The 13584-nt window shown below is 40.5% G+C and overlaps 1 protein-coding gene across 3 annotated transcripts in view; it reads right to left on the minus strand.

The window, feature by feature from the left end:
• nlgn3a (neuroligin 3a) overlaps positions 1 to 13584 on the minus strand; it is a 267704-nt gene that overhangs the window by 147994 nt on the left and 106126 nt on the right. For 2 of the 3 annotated variants that reach the window (XM_065249243.2, XM_065249242.2), the window contains one exon: positions 7458 to 7517. The exons of the other annotated variant lie outside the window; for it this stretch is intronic. In XM_065249243.2, coding sequence (XP_065105315.2) covers positions 7458 to 7517 — 60 coding nt within the window. The remainder of the gene's footprint in view (positions 1 to 7457; positions 7518 to 13584) is intronic. 3 annotated transcript variants of the gene reach the window in all.

A 13584-nucleotide genomic window follows, 5' to 3' on the forward strand; every position in this document is an offset into this window, starting at 1 on the left:
GAAAATATTGTCATATTAAATTGTTCACGATATGAATGCAATAAGAATGCCTTATATACAACCTGAAAGTATGGCCACGTGGCCGAGTGGTTAGAGAGACTTCTTTGTAAAACGGAGATCGGGGGTTCGAATCCCACAGCCGGCAGGAAATGTCTGAAAGGTTTCGGTGCGGTGGATGGGTGAAGTGCAGAGGAAATCATGTCTTTTCGCTTTTTACATGTCTCTTTTCCTTACACAGCGATCCTACGGTTGTCAACATTTTTAGACGTGCAGAACACGTCGAAAAAAAGAGGTCACCTGGCGTTACAAAACAACCCCTTTTATGGACCGGATTCGGACGTCCAAAAATTACATGAAAAAGACGTAATTCCGACGTCACTTTGCGCAGTGGGTAGCGTTGTCATACTTGGTACGGCATCTTTACATGTAGCCATATTCTTGCCAGTGTAATGATATAATCCACATTTGACCAAAATTGAGTTTAAATGGACATACGTGCATATTTGACAGTAACGGTGGTCGATACGCGTTTCTCTGAAATCTGGGGAGGTCAGGTGAACAGCAGGAAGATCGCACACATCTCAATTCTGTGCGTTCTCATGACCTTCTGAGTTCGTTCTTCCAGGGTCGCCTGGCAAGGCCAGTCTCCACGAGAATGCAAGCCATTCTTTGAGTTCTTGGAATTGAGAAACAGCCATTGTCTCACCAGGCTATGTTTATTCGGCTATCCAGTGCTGAGTTTTGATGAAACTTCACGAGATCGGCGAGGTGCTTCCACAGGGAGGGAGATACGCGGCTTGATTGACAGCTTTGACACCAAATGGATATACGTGAAAATCAGATGACATGATTTCACAACTTTTCATTGGCCATTTAGATTTGTGAAGCATACTGTAAACGGAAATGAACCTGGACATTCAATCCGTCGAAAAATCTCAAAATTGGCAAAATGGACATATGCGGTTTTCACCGGACAGCGACGATATCCTCTATAGAATCACCTATGTCTGGCTCTCTCTCTCTCTCAAGGGTTTTTTATCCAAAGGACTTTATCCCCCAAATAAAATTAGTTTTTTATCTCCTAGGAGTTTTTTTCAACCCCTAGGGATGCAGCTGACATTGGCTTAGCTTAGAACTCTCTTCTATACGTTACATTATTACTACGCTTGCTGATACGATTTCATTTTGTGTTTTCTCCTGCTTTTATTAATGAAAAGCTGCTTTGAAACAATTAAACAATTGTGAAAAGCGCTATATAAATACAATTGATTTTGACTTCACTTGACATGCCACCCGGGCAGCTGCCCATGTCGCCCATGCCTAAATATGCCACTATACTGTACCTATCGCATAAACAAGTTCTAAATCTAATATTTAGGTTTAGCAATTTGTTTTAATAAAAAGTATAAACTGTATTAAAACTCACTTTAGCTAGTCTAACCAAGCGTGCCGCACAAGCCCTGGAATGTGAAGACAAAACTCGATCGGCCCCCAGTGACTGGTCCCAGTATAGGTCATAAACCCCGCCTCCCCCATGTTATTCAATTGGACTTGAGAACAACTAAACAATTTTATTACACTTCACCAATGGAAGAGAGCGAACAGGCATTGTCTTTTTTACAGTCTTATGAGTCTAACTGATATAAGGTCAAAATAAACATAATTATCCCACATTATAATTACTGCTACTGCTCACCTACAGGACTTTCACTGGCACTGCACCGGCCTACATTAACACCATCATACATTCCTACACCCCATCCAGAACCTTACGTTCAGCAAATGAGTGGTGCCTTGTGTTACCTTCACAAAACAGCACTAAATCACGTTCCCACTCATTTTCCTTCACTACTCCCTGCTGGTGGAAGGATCTTTCTTATACTGTAGGAGTCAGTCAGCCACATCTCTCAAAAACAAATAATCTCTTCCAAAAATACACACCTATTCTATCTTTTAAAAAAGTCGCTTTTCGTAAAAATTACGTTTGAAATGAAATATGTTTAAAAGATTGCACAAGGCATTTAAACATCATTTGAACAACACAAACACAGGCCTGAGAGAAAAGCAGAACGTGTGCATGTGGCAATTTGTGCACTTTGATTTTAACAGCTCAACTCTTATCCAGATGGGGGCGAGTGACCTTTGAAGAAGGTGTGTCCTTGCGGCTAGGTCGTGGTGTTTCTGCATTAAATATAATGTTATAAAGCGCAGAGACAGGTGGTTTGATGTGCTCTTTGAAGCCCAGCCTCTAGCAGCGAATGAGGAATAGAGAGACAGACAGGCGGAGGGGCGGGGAGGGGTAGACAGCTTTCCTCAGAAACTCACTGCACCACATTAGATGTCTCTGAATCAAAAAACATTATCAGAAGAATCGTAAATCTTCTGACATTTGCAATATGGGAAACTATATTAAAACATTTTTAAGAAATGCCAGCGGTTCTCCCTTATTAAAACTTGTCACCGCAATATTACAAGGGTGATGCTCATAAATATTTTGAAAACATGGTGTTATGGCAAAGTACGCACATTACAAACCTTGAAAAAATTGTCTGTAGGTTTGCAATTTGACCATCATATACAGCAAGAATGTGTATTACATTTTTCAGAAAAATAACCAACAGTATAAATTAACTCTCCATTAAGGTCATAAACACCAATAATGACCCTTTCCAACTAAAACCAAATTTTGCCCATTGTCTATTTAACCCAGCATCCGGTATGGCAATAGGTTTTAATGTCTGTTCTAGTCTAGAATCAATCCTAAGACCCTAGCAGGTGGAGCTGGCCTGGCCACTGGCATTATGGGACGGGAGCCTGGGAGTCTGGGGGGGGGGGTGAGTCTTTAGCCCAATTAGGGCACATGAATCAGCAAGCCAAGTATCGGCTATGTGCGCCTATTTGTCAATGGTGCCACGGGCTATAACAACAGGCACATGAGAGAATATCTGTCTACTTTTGAGCACAGCACAATATATCACCACAGCCATATTCTACATTAAGAATTAACAGCTCGCTGTTCCTAAATACACCTAATGCTGCAGCACCAACACAGTATAGCTTGGCTCTAGCTGGAAGTGTTATAATAATGTTACATTGCTGCACCTGAGCTCAACTTAATTGCCAATGATGCTCTATGGATGTCTGAATGAGGGGCATCGCAATCTGTTTGTGCCAAGACTGATGACTGAAATAAAGACCACCAACCGAGAGAGATTGCCAACAGCTTGCTAGTTACATTATGAGATAAACATATGAGTCCAGCCTACTCCACAACAAAAGACAGACGTTTGGGCTCAATCCCAAGAAGCATCGAAGCTGTCCTGTAGAGTAAGCCAGATAACAAGCCCAGCATCCCATGCAAATCAAAGCGCATTTCATTGTGTTCAGTGCAATTCTGGTAGACTTTCTGAGGATAACTTTTTATAAAAATTGTTCTAAAAATATGTAACCATTTTTTTGCTCAAATAGCCCATAACAGAGCACTCGTTCATTATAGAAGAAAATTGAAGAAAACTTAAACAGTAGCCTTTATTAAACCTAAAAATCTATCAAAGTCCTATTTTATGTTTGTGTCCACTCAAAAACATTTAGAGACAGGGATTAGATAGTTCAATGTCAATTGGCTAAAGTTCCTTCGCTATAAAGAAATCAAATATTATACAGACACAAAAAGCCTACATCCAGTCATTAGCACAGTATAAAATATTCATAATGAAGTATGCACGTATTGGGATTGAGTTAATTTGTGCCTAAAGACTTTTGGTTGACCTGGTGATGGGTTAAACGTGTGGTGAAGTTCTGTTAAACTGTTTGCTATGAATGAATGGCCTAGTTTCACAATGACACCATGTCTCCAGAGCGGAGGAGAGGTTGTAAGGGGAACAGTGTGTCATACTCACTATTGCTATCCTTTGCAAATATACTGTGGCAGGTCAGTTCAACACTGTGTGTGCGACTACTGTTGCTTTGACTTGCGATGCTTGTTAGACAAATGAGGCATTCTTATATGTAGTTGGATCAAGTGGAATATCATTTCGGTGCTGTTCAAGTGTCAAAACTAATTTACAGTCCTCTTACATCTGATAAAATTGAGGAGACCTTAACAAAGTGAGCCCGAAGTGTTTTTCAGATAACACCACATACAGGGTTCCCCGGGGTTTATTCTTGTTTTATTTGAACATCCTGGGTGCTTTGCAAACCACGTTCCCTGTTTTGCCTATTAATGGTGCTGTGTTCCTAGGTTGAGAGACAAGACAAATAGGCAGGCCATTGATACAGGGTAATTGACAACCCATGCAAAATTATGCCTTGGGGCGGAACACAGATACCTCTATGCACTACAGTAAATCTCAACAGAGAGCTGAATTCATGTCCCACTGGAACTACTATGACCATAGACCAGACCTCCATACCGAGCAGAAAAGCCTCTGGAAAGACAAACTGTACTGTTTGACTGCTGGAGCCAAGTAGATTTTTCATGGGGAGCTGCCACATCTGCAGAAATTGGATTGTCTGAACCCGCCACATACAGTAACATTGGATTGTAAGTCCAAATTCTCCAGAGGGAAATCTGCTCCCATTCCCCCCTCCGCTTTGTGCAGAGCTGAGACATGCATTACAAGGTATTTGCTTCCAACATCTTTTATCAATATCGATTAACAACACAGTTAATACCCCCGAATGAGCGGCTTCAAACGTGGCTTCAGTTTTCATTCCAGCCTTGCAGTACATAACCACTGCAATAAAGCAAAAGGACCTTGAAAATTGTAAAGCAAAACTGTATACCCTAACAAATGGAAAGTCACTGGATGAAGCGTTAGGGTAATGTCTTACAAATAACATTTGTTATTATATATAACATTGTGTCATGTTATTCTAAGGTTAAATATGGTGTGCCACAAGGATCAGTCCTAGGCCCTTTCCTCTTCTCAATATACATGCTTCCTCTAGGAGACATTATCAGAAAACATAATATAATTTTAATGGTTAAGCTGACAATACCCAGATTTACATTTCCTAAAAACTTGGTGAAACCCATCGTTTCTGGTTTTTGGAAAAAACAGACCAACAAAATGGCTTTACATGGAAAACGAAGATTTTTCTCAATCACCACCAATGTGCAACATCCTGCTGGATGATGTGATGGCAGCTATATTGCGACAGAACGGCCAACACACACCAGCTTATTACCAGAGTGATATAGCCAATTAGTATATGAGGGGATGATTAGTAGGCCAATGGGCAAGTTTGGTCAGGTTTTAACGACCACAGAGAGTCAGGACCTTGATTTTGTTTCATGTGAAGGACGGAAGTGTTGACAACTTAAATGTTTCTATTGTTTGCTTTTGTGCTTTTAACAAATAATGTGTCCCTTTGTAAACATATTCTATTTTTTCAGAGTAACCTTACAAAAAAGTAAAAAAAAAAAAATTTATTAAGTGACAAATATGATGGAAAATTACAATTTTGCCCAACTCTTTCTTATATTTTAGCTTTTCTTTATTCATTATTTCTAATATAATGTTTACTATATCGTTTAATTTATTAATAAATCAGCCAAGCATCACTTATTCATTTTTTTATCCACTGCAGCCTCACTAAACTCCTCCCTCTCACAATGAACTGTGGCTGATATCAGCCATCAGAGTGTGCATGAATCACACTTTTTTCACCGGAAGCATTAAACCATCCGGCTACTAATTTCTGCATACCATGATCTGGGACATACTAATTGAAAAACTATTCAAATTGGGACAAGCTGATTGACTAATCAGGCTAAAAGCGAATGATACGATTAGATTAAACAAACAATGTCACACCTGGGAGTTAACGCAGACCATGTCCAATGAAAAAAACCCAAAAAATCTATTGTCAGGTCAGAGGCATACGTTTTTAACTATAACAGGATTGAATATAGTTACTGAGGTGTAAGCCATGTGCAGTAACTGGGAAGATTTCATTGTCTATTTTAATCTCTACAGATATCCCCACTGAGCCCAGAATATCCTAAGATAAATGCTGAAGCTGAACAATGCTCTTGCTGATCGGCAACTTCTCTCTTTCTCTTTCTCTCTCTCTCTCTCTCTCTCTCTCTCTCTCTCTCTCTCTCTCTCTCCCTCTCTCTTTCTCTTCTGCCTTTTTTCCTCCTCTGTTGCTAATCCTCTTACCACAACTTGTCAGCCTTTTGCTCCTCATCTAAATCCATTGACTGGTTTATAAAAACTGTGCTGTGATATCCCATGTTTGCCACTTACGTGCTTCCATGTTGCTCGGCCAGACGCTAGAAGTTTCTCATTCCATTACAAACATCAGAAAAATACGAAAGAGACACCAAAACTCATACAAGCCAATGAAACAAGGCATTCAGAGAGTAATCTTCATACGCATGAAAACTTCTATGCAAACTGGTAACATTAAAATTGATTTGATGTTTGTGTTGAGAGGGGCATTAAAGATAGAAGCCACTTTATTTTACCAGTGCCCATATAATCTTTAAGAGATTAAGGTTAAATGCATTTGGCTTGCTTTGTGTAAAATAGGAGCTTAAGTAAGAGGTTTACAGAGACCTCCAGCTCTCTTATGCTCCCTGTGACTAGTGAAGAATGATTACATGAGGTGAGATAAGTACCGTAAACAGGTGAATGTTATAGGCCGACCGCTGGTGGTTAATACAATTAGATGGACTCACTCCTCATGAATGCCAACTAATAATTTTATTTTGTGCAAGTAATTGAATATGACACAAACACCCTATCAGGTTTGATTTTGTGAACAGGTTAATGTATAACATTATATATATAATACATTGTAATGTTACTCTAAGGTTAAATATGGGGTGCCACAGAGATCAGTTCTAGGCCCTTTCCTCTTCTCCCATACATGTTTCCTCTAGGAGACTTTATCATGAAATATAACATACATTTTCATTGTTAAGCTGATGATATGCTGTTTTTGTAAACAGTAGGCTGACTGAGCATTAACACGATTTTACCAGATTACTAATGAGGTGAGTCTACAGCTTTACAATGTAAACTCTGTACAGTGTGATATTAAACTATATCTATACTGTGCTACATCTCCATTTAAAAGATCTCTACTGTACAATGCTTAGACAACAGCAATCCATAAGCTATAATCTATAAAGAAAATAATTTAAAAACACTCTCCATCTGTAGCCTCACATAATATACACACAGCAGATCAGATATACAGAGGAAAATAACATAAAAGCTCCAGCTCTGCCTACGCTATTCATTCACTCACAAAAAACCTCTCAGTCATGCTAAGTACTGAAGACACAGACATCCAGCACAGACACACAAAGACCAAGATGAGTGTTTATACCATAAAGGAAAAGAAAAAGCTTGGGTTGGGTGGTGCAAAGTACAGAAAACATTACTCAAAACAGATGCTCAGAAAAGGACATGCAATTGTATTTCATCACCAAGAAAAAATACCTTCATCTTCATCACCGTCGTTCTCTGATAAATCCTCGCCCTGTTTTTTCGAATGGGTTCCTGTTAGTAAAGCAGCGAAAATACAGAGAAGCACAGGAGAATTCAAAATAGTACGATCATATAGTATGATGCATAAAGCTGACACATTATTAAATAACATGTGTGTAGTACATGAAACAGCTCATATAATACAAATCATTGACATTAGTGTTCATACATACTGTACTGTACTGTACAGAATCAAGTTAACATCATGTGCATCCGTCCGAGCAAAACTTAACAAGAGGTTCACGCTTCACATTTGGTTAAATGATTTTTCGCGAACATTACCATACGGTGGTGAAATATATCAGAGTTTCCCGACCTCTTATTAAGTTTGCTCATAATATTACAAATCATATTTACAGTCATATACAATAGTCCAATATAACCAGTACTGTAGTTTCATTTAAATGAATTACATACAGTAGTGTTTAAAGGGCCAACAGCAGAACTTAATACAGATTTTAAAATGCATTATCGACAAGCAACAATTTGTAATAATAAAACATAATGCTTCATTATCAGCCAACAATTCAAATGAATCCTTTAGATTATTAACATTATAGGATTTATACAGTCACTATGTGATGTCATCAGCTGTGTTTGTACAGATACAACTGGTCAGCACATGATATTGGGTAACAAAAAACAAACATAAAACCTAGCCTGTTGTCATAGGATTTCATAGTTATTTTACATGGTGGCTAATTCTGAATTTGTACAATAATAATCATAGAAAAACAATAATGAAGAGCCACTTCTAAATCCAACATCGCTGGGTTGAAAGCACATCATGCTGAGATGAGATTGAATGCATTTATCTGAATGAGCCACATCTTATAATTACAAATAATTATAGTTACAAATTGCTGTGAGAATTGCAACAGTAATTGACTAAGTGAAGTTACTGAAATTAGTAACACAGGCTCCTATTTAGTTTTATTGCACTGTTTATGTTGGGCAGTATGAATGTTAGACTTAAAGATGCATTCAGGTATTCTTTGCACTGTGTAAGTATTATTGTTGGCCTTGGCCCCTTAAAACTACATTTTGGCTTATTTTACAGTAACCATTTATGTTTTGCTACATGATGCCTTTATAATGTTTTTTTTTTTCAGTGTTAGACAGAACTTATGTGGCATTAATGGTACATGATGCCCTATGAGTGTTTGCGTTTTGGTAAGTTTTGGTACTTTATTTTTTTATACGGGGAAGTTAAAGTATTTATATACTCAAAGGGTAATAATGGTATACGTTATACGTTTTTTACTGCCAATAAATGTATCAGCTAATAAGAAAAAATAATTTTTAAATTAATTGAAAATAATAATTTGCTCCAGCCCTAAATCTCTCTTCATGAAGCTTTGAACAACACTATAATCTTTATTTAAAACCAGACACTAACAAAAATCCCACAATGTTGTCAGATATGCAAACAACTCATCCTGTCTAAATGCACTTTACTACCTCAAGCGTGTGCTTTTACTCTGGGCGCACTTTATAAATCCTGCACTAATGTACAGTAAATGTCTTTATCCTCGGTTGAGACTTGTATATTTTTGTGGTACTTGGCAAAAAAGGTGATTCGGATTCTTTCTTTTTACTGTTTATTAAATGCAAGTGTTTAAAGGCACAAAACAGGTACAGTCTGGGTTTTTATAACCCTTTTATATAATATTGTCCTACATTGCACACTTTAGGTTATGGTGATGCATTGTTTGAGATTGTTGGCAGCTGTGAAACCTGAGGCAAGAAATATCTTTAGATGCTTTTAATGCAGAATGAATCCATCATGATACAGGTGCTGTGTAATGTTTTATCTTTCAATGAGTAATTATGCCAGATTTTGTGTAATTTTGTGGCAGATTTTCATCATAAGCCAGCAAAAATCTCATTTTTAAAAATGCTTATCCCCATCTCCCAACAACTCACATATAAACCAGCAAATCGGCGATGTTAAAACCTGTGGTCGCCAACATTTGCTCTTATCACTAAAATTTTACGTTTGATTAATAATATAGTTGAGATAAATGAATAACCCCTGTAGGGATACAGCAGGTTTGTTATTACATAATATCACCCATTCGTAGAGAAAAAATTTACTATATTTCTATTTGCTTATTTATAAGAAAAGTAACCCTTCTGCCAGGAAACCGTGTTTTCTAATGTCTGTAAGCAAAGACGTGTTAAAAGTTCAAAGTCCAAACAAGATGAACATTCAGTTTGGTCATTTGTAAATTAAATCTTAAATATGTGATAACGTTTGCATATTTTTACTGTAGGTATTAAACTGCACCTGACTCGTAGTAAGACTGATTTTACTTTTACTCCAAAACATTATTACAAAAAACCTTTTGTTTCACCTTGCAGGCACTACTTTTATTGGAGTAATATTGAGGTAAAGTTTGTTTTTCCATCAAAAGAATAACTTAATTTAGTTACGACTCAATGTAAAAATGGTATCACAAGTATGACGTGTCTTGTGATAAAACTGCCGACCAATCAAAATGCAGCTGGATCCAGCCCACCCCCCTGCTTCTGGATCAACCCTACCCCGTGCATCTGGATCCAACCCCGTCCCCTGCTTCTGGATCCAACCCTGCCCCCTACATCTAGATCCAACCACGCCCCCTGCATCTGTATCCAACCCTGCCCCCTGCATCTGTAACCAACCCCGCCCCTGCTATTGTATCCAACCCCGCCCCCTGCATCTGTATCCAACCCGCCCCCCGCATTTAGTTCCAACCCCGCCCCCTGCATCTAGTTCCAACCCCGCCCCCTGCATCTAGTTCCAACCACGCCCCCTGCATCTGTTACTAACCCCGTCCCAGGCATCTGTATCCAACCCTGTCCCCTGCATCTGGATCCAACCCCGCCCTCTACATCTTGATCCAACCCTGCCCCCCGCATCTATATCCAACCCCGCCCCCTGCATCTTTAACCAACCCGCCCCCTGCATCTGTAACTAACCCCGTCCGGGCATCTGTAACTAACCCCGTCCCGGGCATCTGTAACTAACCCCGTCCCGGGCATCTGTAACCAGCCCTGACCCCTGCATCTGGATCCAACCCCGCCCCCTGCATCTAGATTTAACCCTGCCCCCTACATCTAGATCCAACCCTGCCCCCTGCATTTGGATCCAACCCCGCCCCCTGCATCTAGTTCCAACCACGCCCCTTGCATCTGTTACTAACCCCGTCCCAGGCATCTGTATCCAACCCTGCCCCCTGCATCTTGATCCAACCCCGCCCCCCGCATCTATATCCAACCCCGCCCCCGGATCCAACCCCGCCCACTACATCTGGATCCAACCCTGCCCCCTACATCTGTTACCAACCCGCCCCCTGCATCTGTAACTAACCCCGTCCCGGGCATCTGTAACTAACCCCGTCCCGAGCATCTGTAACTAACCCCGTCCCGACCATCTGTAACTAACCCCGTCCCGGGCATCTGTAACTAACCCCGTCCCGGGCATCTGTAACCAGCCCCATCCCCTACATCTGGATCCAACCCTGCCCCCTGCATCTGGATCCAACCCTGCCCCCTGCATCTAGTTCCAACCACGCCCCTTGCATCTGTAACTAACCCCGTCCCAGGCATCTGTATCCAACCCTGCCCCCTGCATCTGGATCCAACCCTGCCCTCTACATCTTGATCCATCCCGCCCCCTGCATCTATATCCAACCCCGCCCCGCACATCTGGATCCAACCCCACCCCCTGCATCTGGATCCAACCCCGCCCCCTGCATCTGTAACTAACCCCTCCTCCTGCATCTGTAACTAACCCCGTCCCGGGCATCTGTAACCAACCCCCGTCCCGGGCATCTGTATCCAATCCCGCCCAAAGCATCTAGATCCAATCCCCGCCCCCTGCATCTGTATCCAACCCCGCCCCCTGCATCTGGTTCCAACCACGCTCCCTGCATCTGTAACTAACCCCGTCCCGGGCATCTTTAACTAACCCCGCCCCCTGCATCTGTATCCAACCCCGTCCCCTGGATGTGGTGTTCTGCAGTGAGGCGCTACTGGAATCATTAGGGACATCAGGGAATGATTTGTAAATCTTTTGGACGGCTTCATAAAAACCATCGGTTCATTTTATTCATGAATAAGTAATGTAATAGTATTTTATTGTACTTTATCCACATTGGCAGAAGAATGCAGAAGAACAAAAATGTTTTAATGAATCTGAACATCATAAAATCACTCAGTTCCTGTATTAGTTTTAAAAACACTGCTTCTCTATCTCAGACCTATTCTGCACTCCAGCACTTTATATAATATCAATATTAACCTTAGAGAAGAGCAGCAGCCGGTCTCCTTTACTTTTCAGTCTCCAGCGTTCAGTTTTTACAGTGAGTTCAATACAGTACAGCCCGTGTGACCTATGCATCAGTGTAAAGAGCTACTGAATGTAAAGTGCATCCCAAGAGCCGGAATAGAGGGTCAATGTGACAATAGACTGAGTCGAGATTAACATATCGGAAAGGTCACGGTGTGGCGAGGGACTTATTGGTGAAATGTTGACTCCTGATAATCTGGAGATGATATTCACTTTCCTGTCTGTGTGAGATTCTCATGTGGTCTCTTCTTCAACACATTCTCAGTCCATTTCTCAGTGAAATGATATTTGATCTTTTCATCCTAGATAATGATTTCAATGTGGCACACAGGGGTGAATTTTGTTCGCTTCTTCTCCAAAAATGATGTAAGGAATAATTGACGACAGGCCATTGAATTATTCGAAAATAATGCACACCCAAGCTGGGTACCTGTTAGGCCTGGGGCGGTAACCGGATTACCGCCATACCGCGGTCACGTGACCCATGCCGCGGGTCTGAGCTCCTCACCGTCATAACCGCAAAAAAAAAAAAAAAAAAAACTTGAAACATTGGCATGCACCTGTGTGTTATGTGCGGATGTTATACACGCAGCTTGTTAACAACCGCAACTTGTTAACTGAACATTAACTGATATGATTTTAATATTAAATTGTCATTGAGTAGAAATACAGGTGACGTTGTCTGTCACTCGTTTAAAGTAGAGTTGCTGTTCAAACGTGCTGAGAATCCTCCTTTTAAGGAAGTAAAGATAACAACCATGCATTAGGAAAATTAATAATTGCTTTATTTAGGCTATAGTATATTTTCTATAGACGTGTAAAACCATATTTTGGCAGATTGTTTTTTACTTTCATTGTTTTTACTAGTTTGCCTGCCCATTTAGTCTTAATAATTAATGGAACCTAAACGAACTTGGCTTGCTGTTCTCGAAGGAAGCTCGAATCTTGGTCGGGCTCGAGACCCAATTCCAAGTAAAAGAACAGAAGAAAAATGCAGTGAAGGAGGAGAGATGCCAGAAGAATTGCGGCTGGGCGCAGATCGTTTACCATGATTAATGATGATTGACAAGTTTAGGTTCCTTTCAAATTTACGTTAAAAGTGTAGCCGTTAAAATATTATTAGCCTAATAGTTTATTTTGATCATGGTGCTACGATCGATGGATAATTCTGAAGTTGTTTTAAAGAAAAATAAAATAATTACTTCTCAGTCATTTGCGCTGTCACACATTTGAACGTCTCCGCATATGTACATCATTGCAACGTACATTTGCAAATGATTCATAAAGTCATACCTCCGCAATTCTTTAATCGATTGTGTTTTAAAAGTACTGTATGCTCAAACTCTAATGACAGCAATGTGATCGCTGATGCGCTGGTAGAGAGAGAGAGGCGGAGAAAAAGAGAGAGAGCGCGGCTCTGTTCAAAAGTGGAAATGATTGATGTTATTTGAAGTCGGCTCTTACAATACAAAATACCCGATTAAGCTATTACGTGGCTATTATACACATTTTTTCGGGACGTTCTTGTGACCCGGTGGCAACTTGTCCACGACCCAGTACTGGGTCGCGACCCGGTGGTTGGGGACCTCTGATCTAGCCTACAACAGTGGCCATCTAAAGCAGGACACATTTCAAAAAGTTTTGCTTTTGCGTCTTCTTTCTCTGTTTGTGGAAAAAGACAGATGTTTATGGTAAGGGTCGAGGATAGAAGCGGTCTGTCCAAGCACGCGCAACAGAGGCGGA

This window comes from Paramisgurnus dabryanus, chromosome 16 (genome assembly GCF_030506205.2).
Source record: "Paramisgurnus dabryanus chromosome 16, PD_genome_1.1, whole genome shotgun sequence".
Taxonomy (NCBI): Eukaryota; Metazoa; Chordata; class Actinopteri; order Cypriniformes; family Cobitidae; genus Paramisgurnus; species Paramisgurnus dabryanus.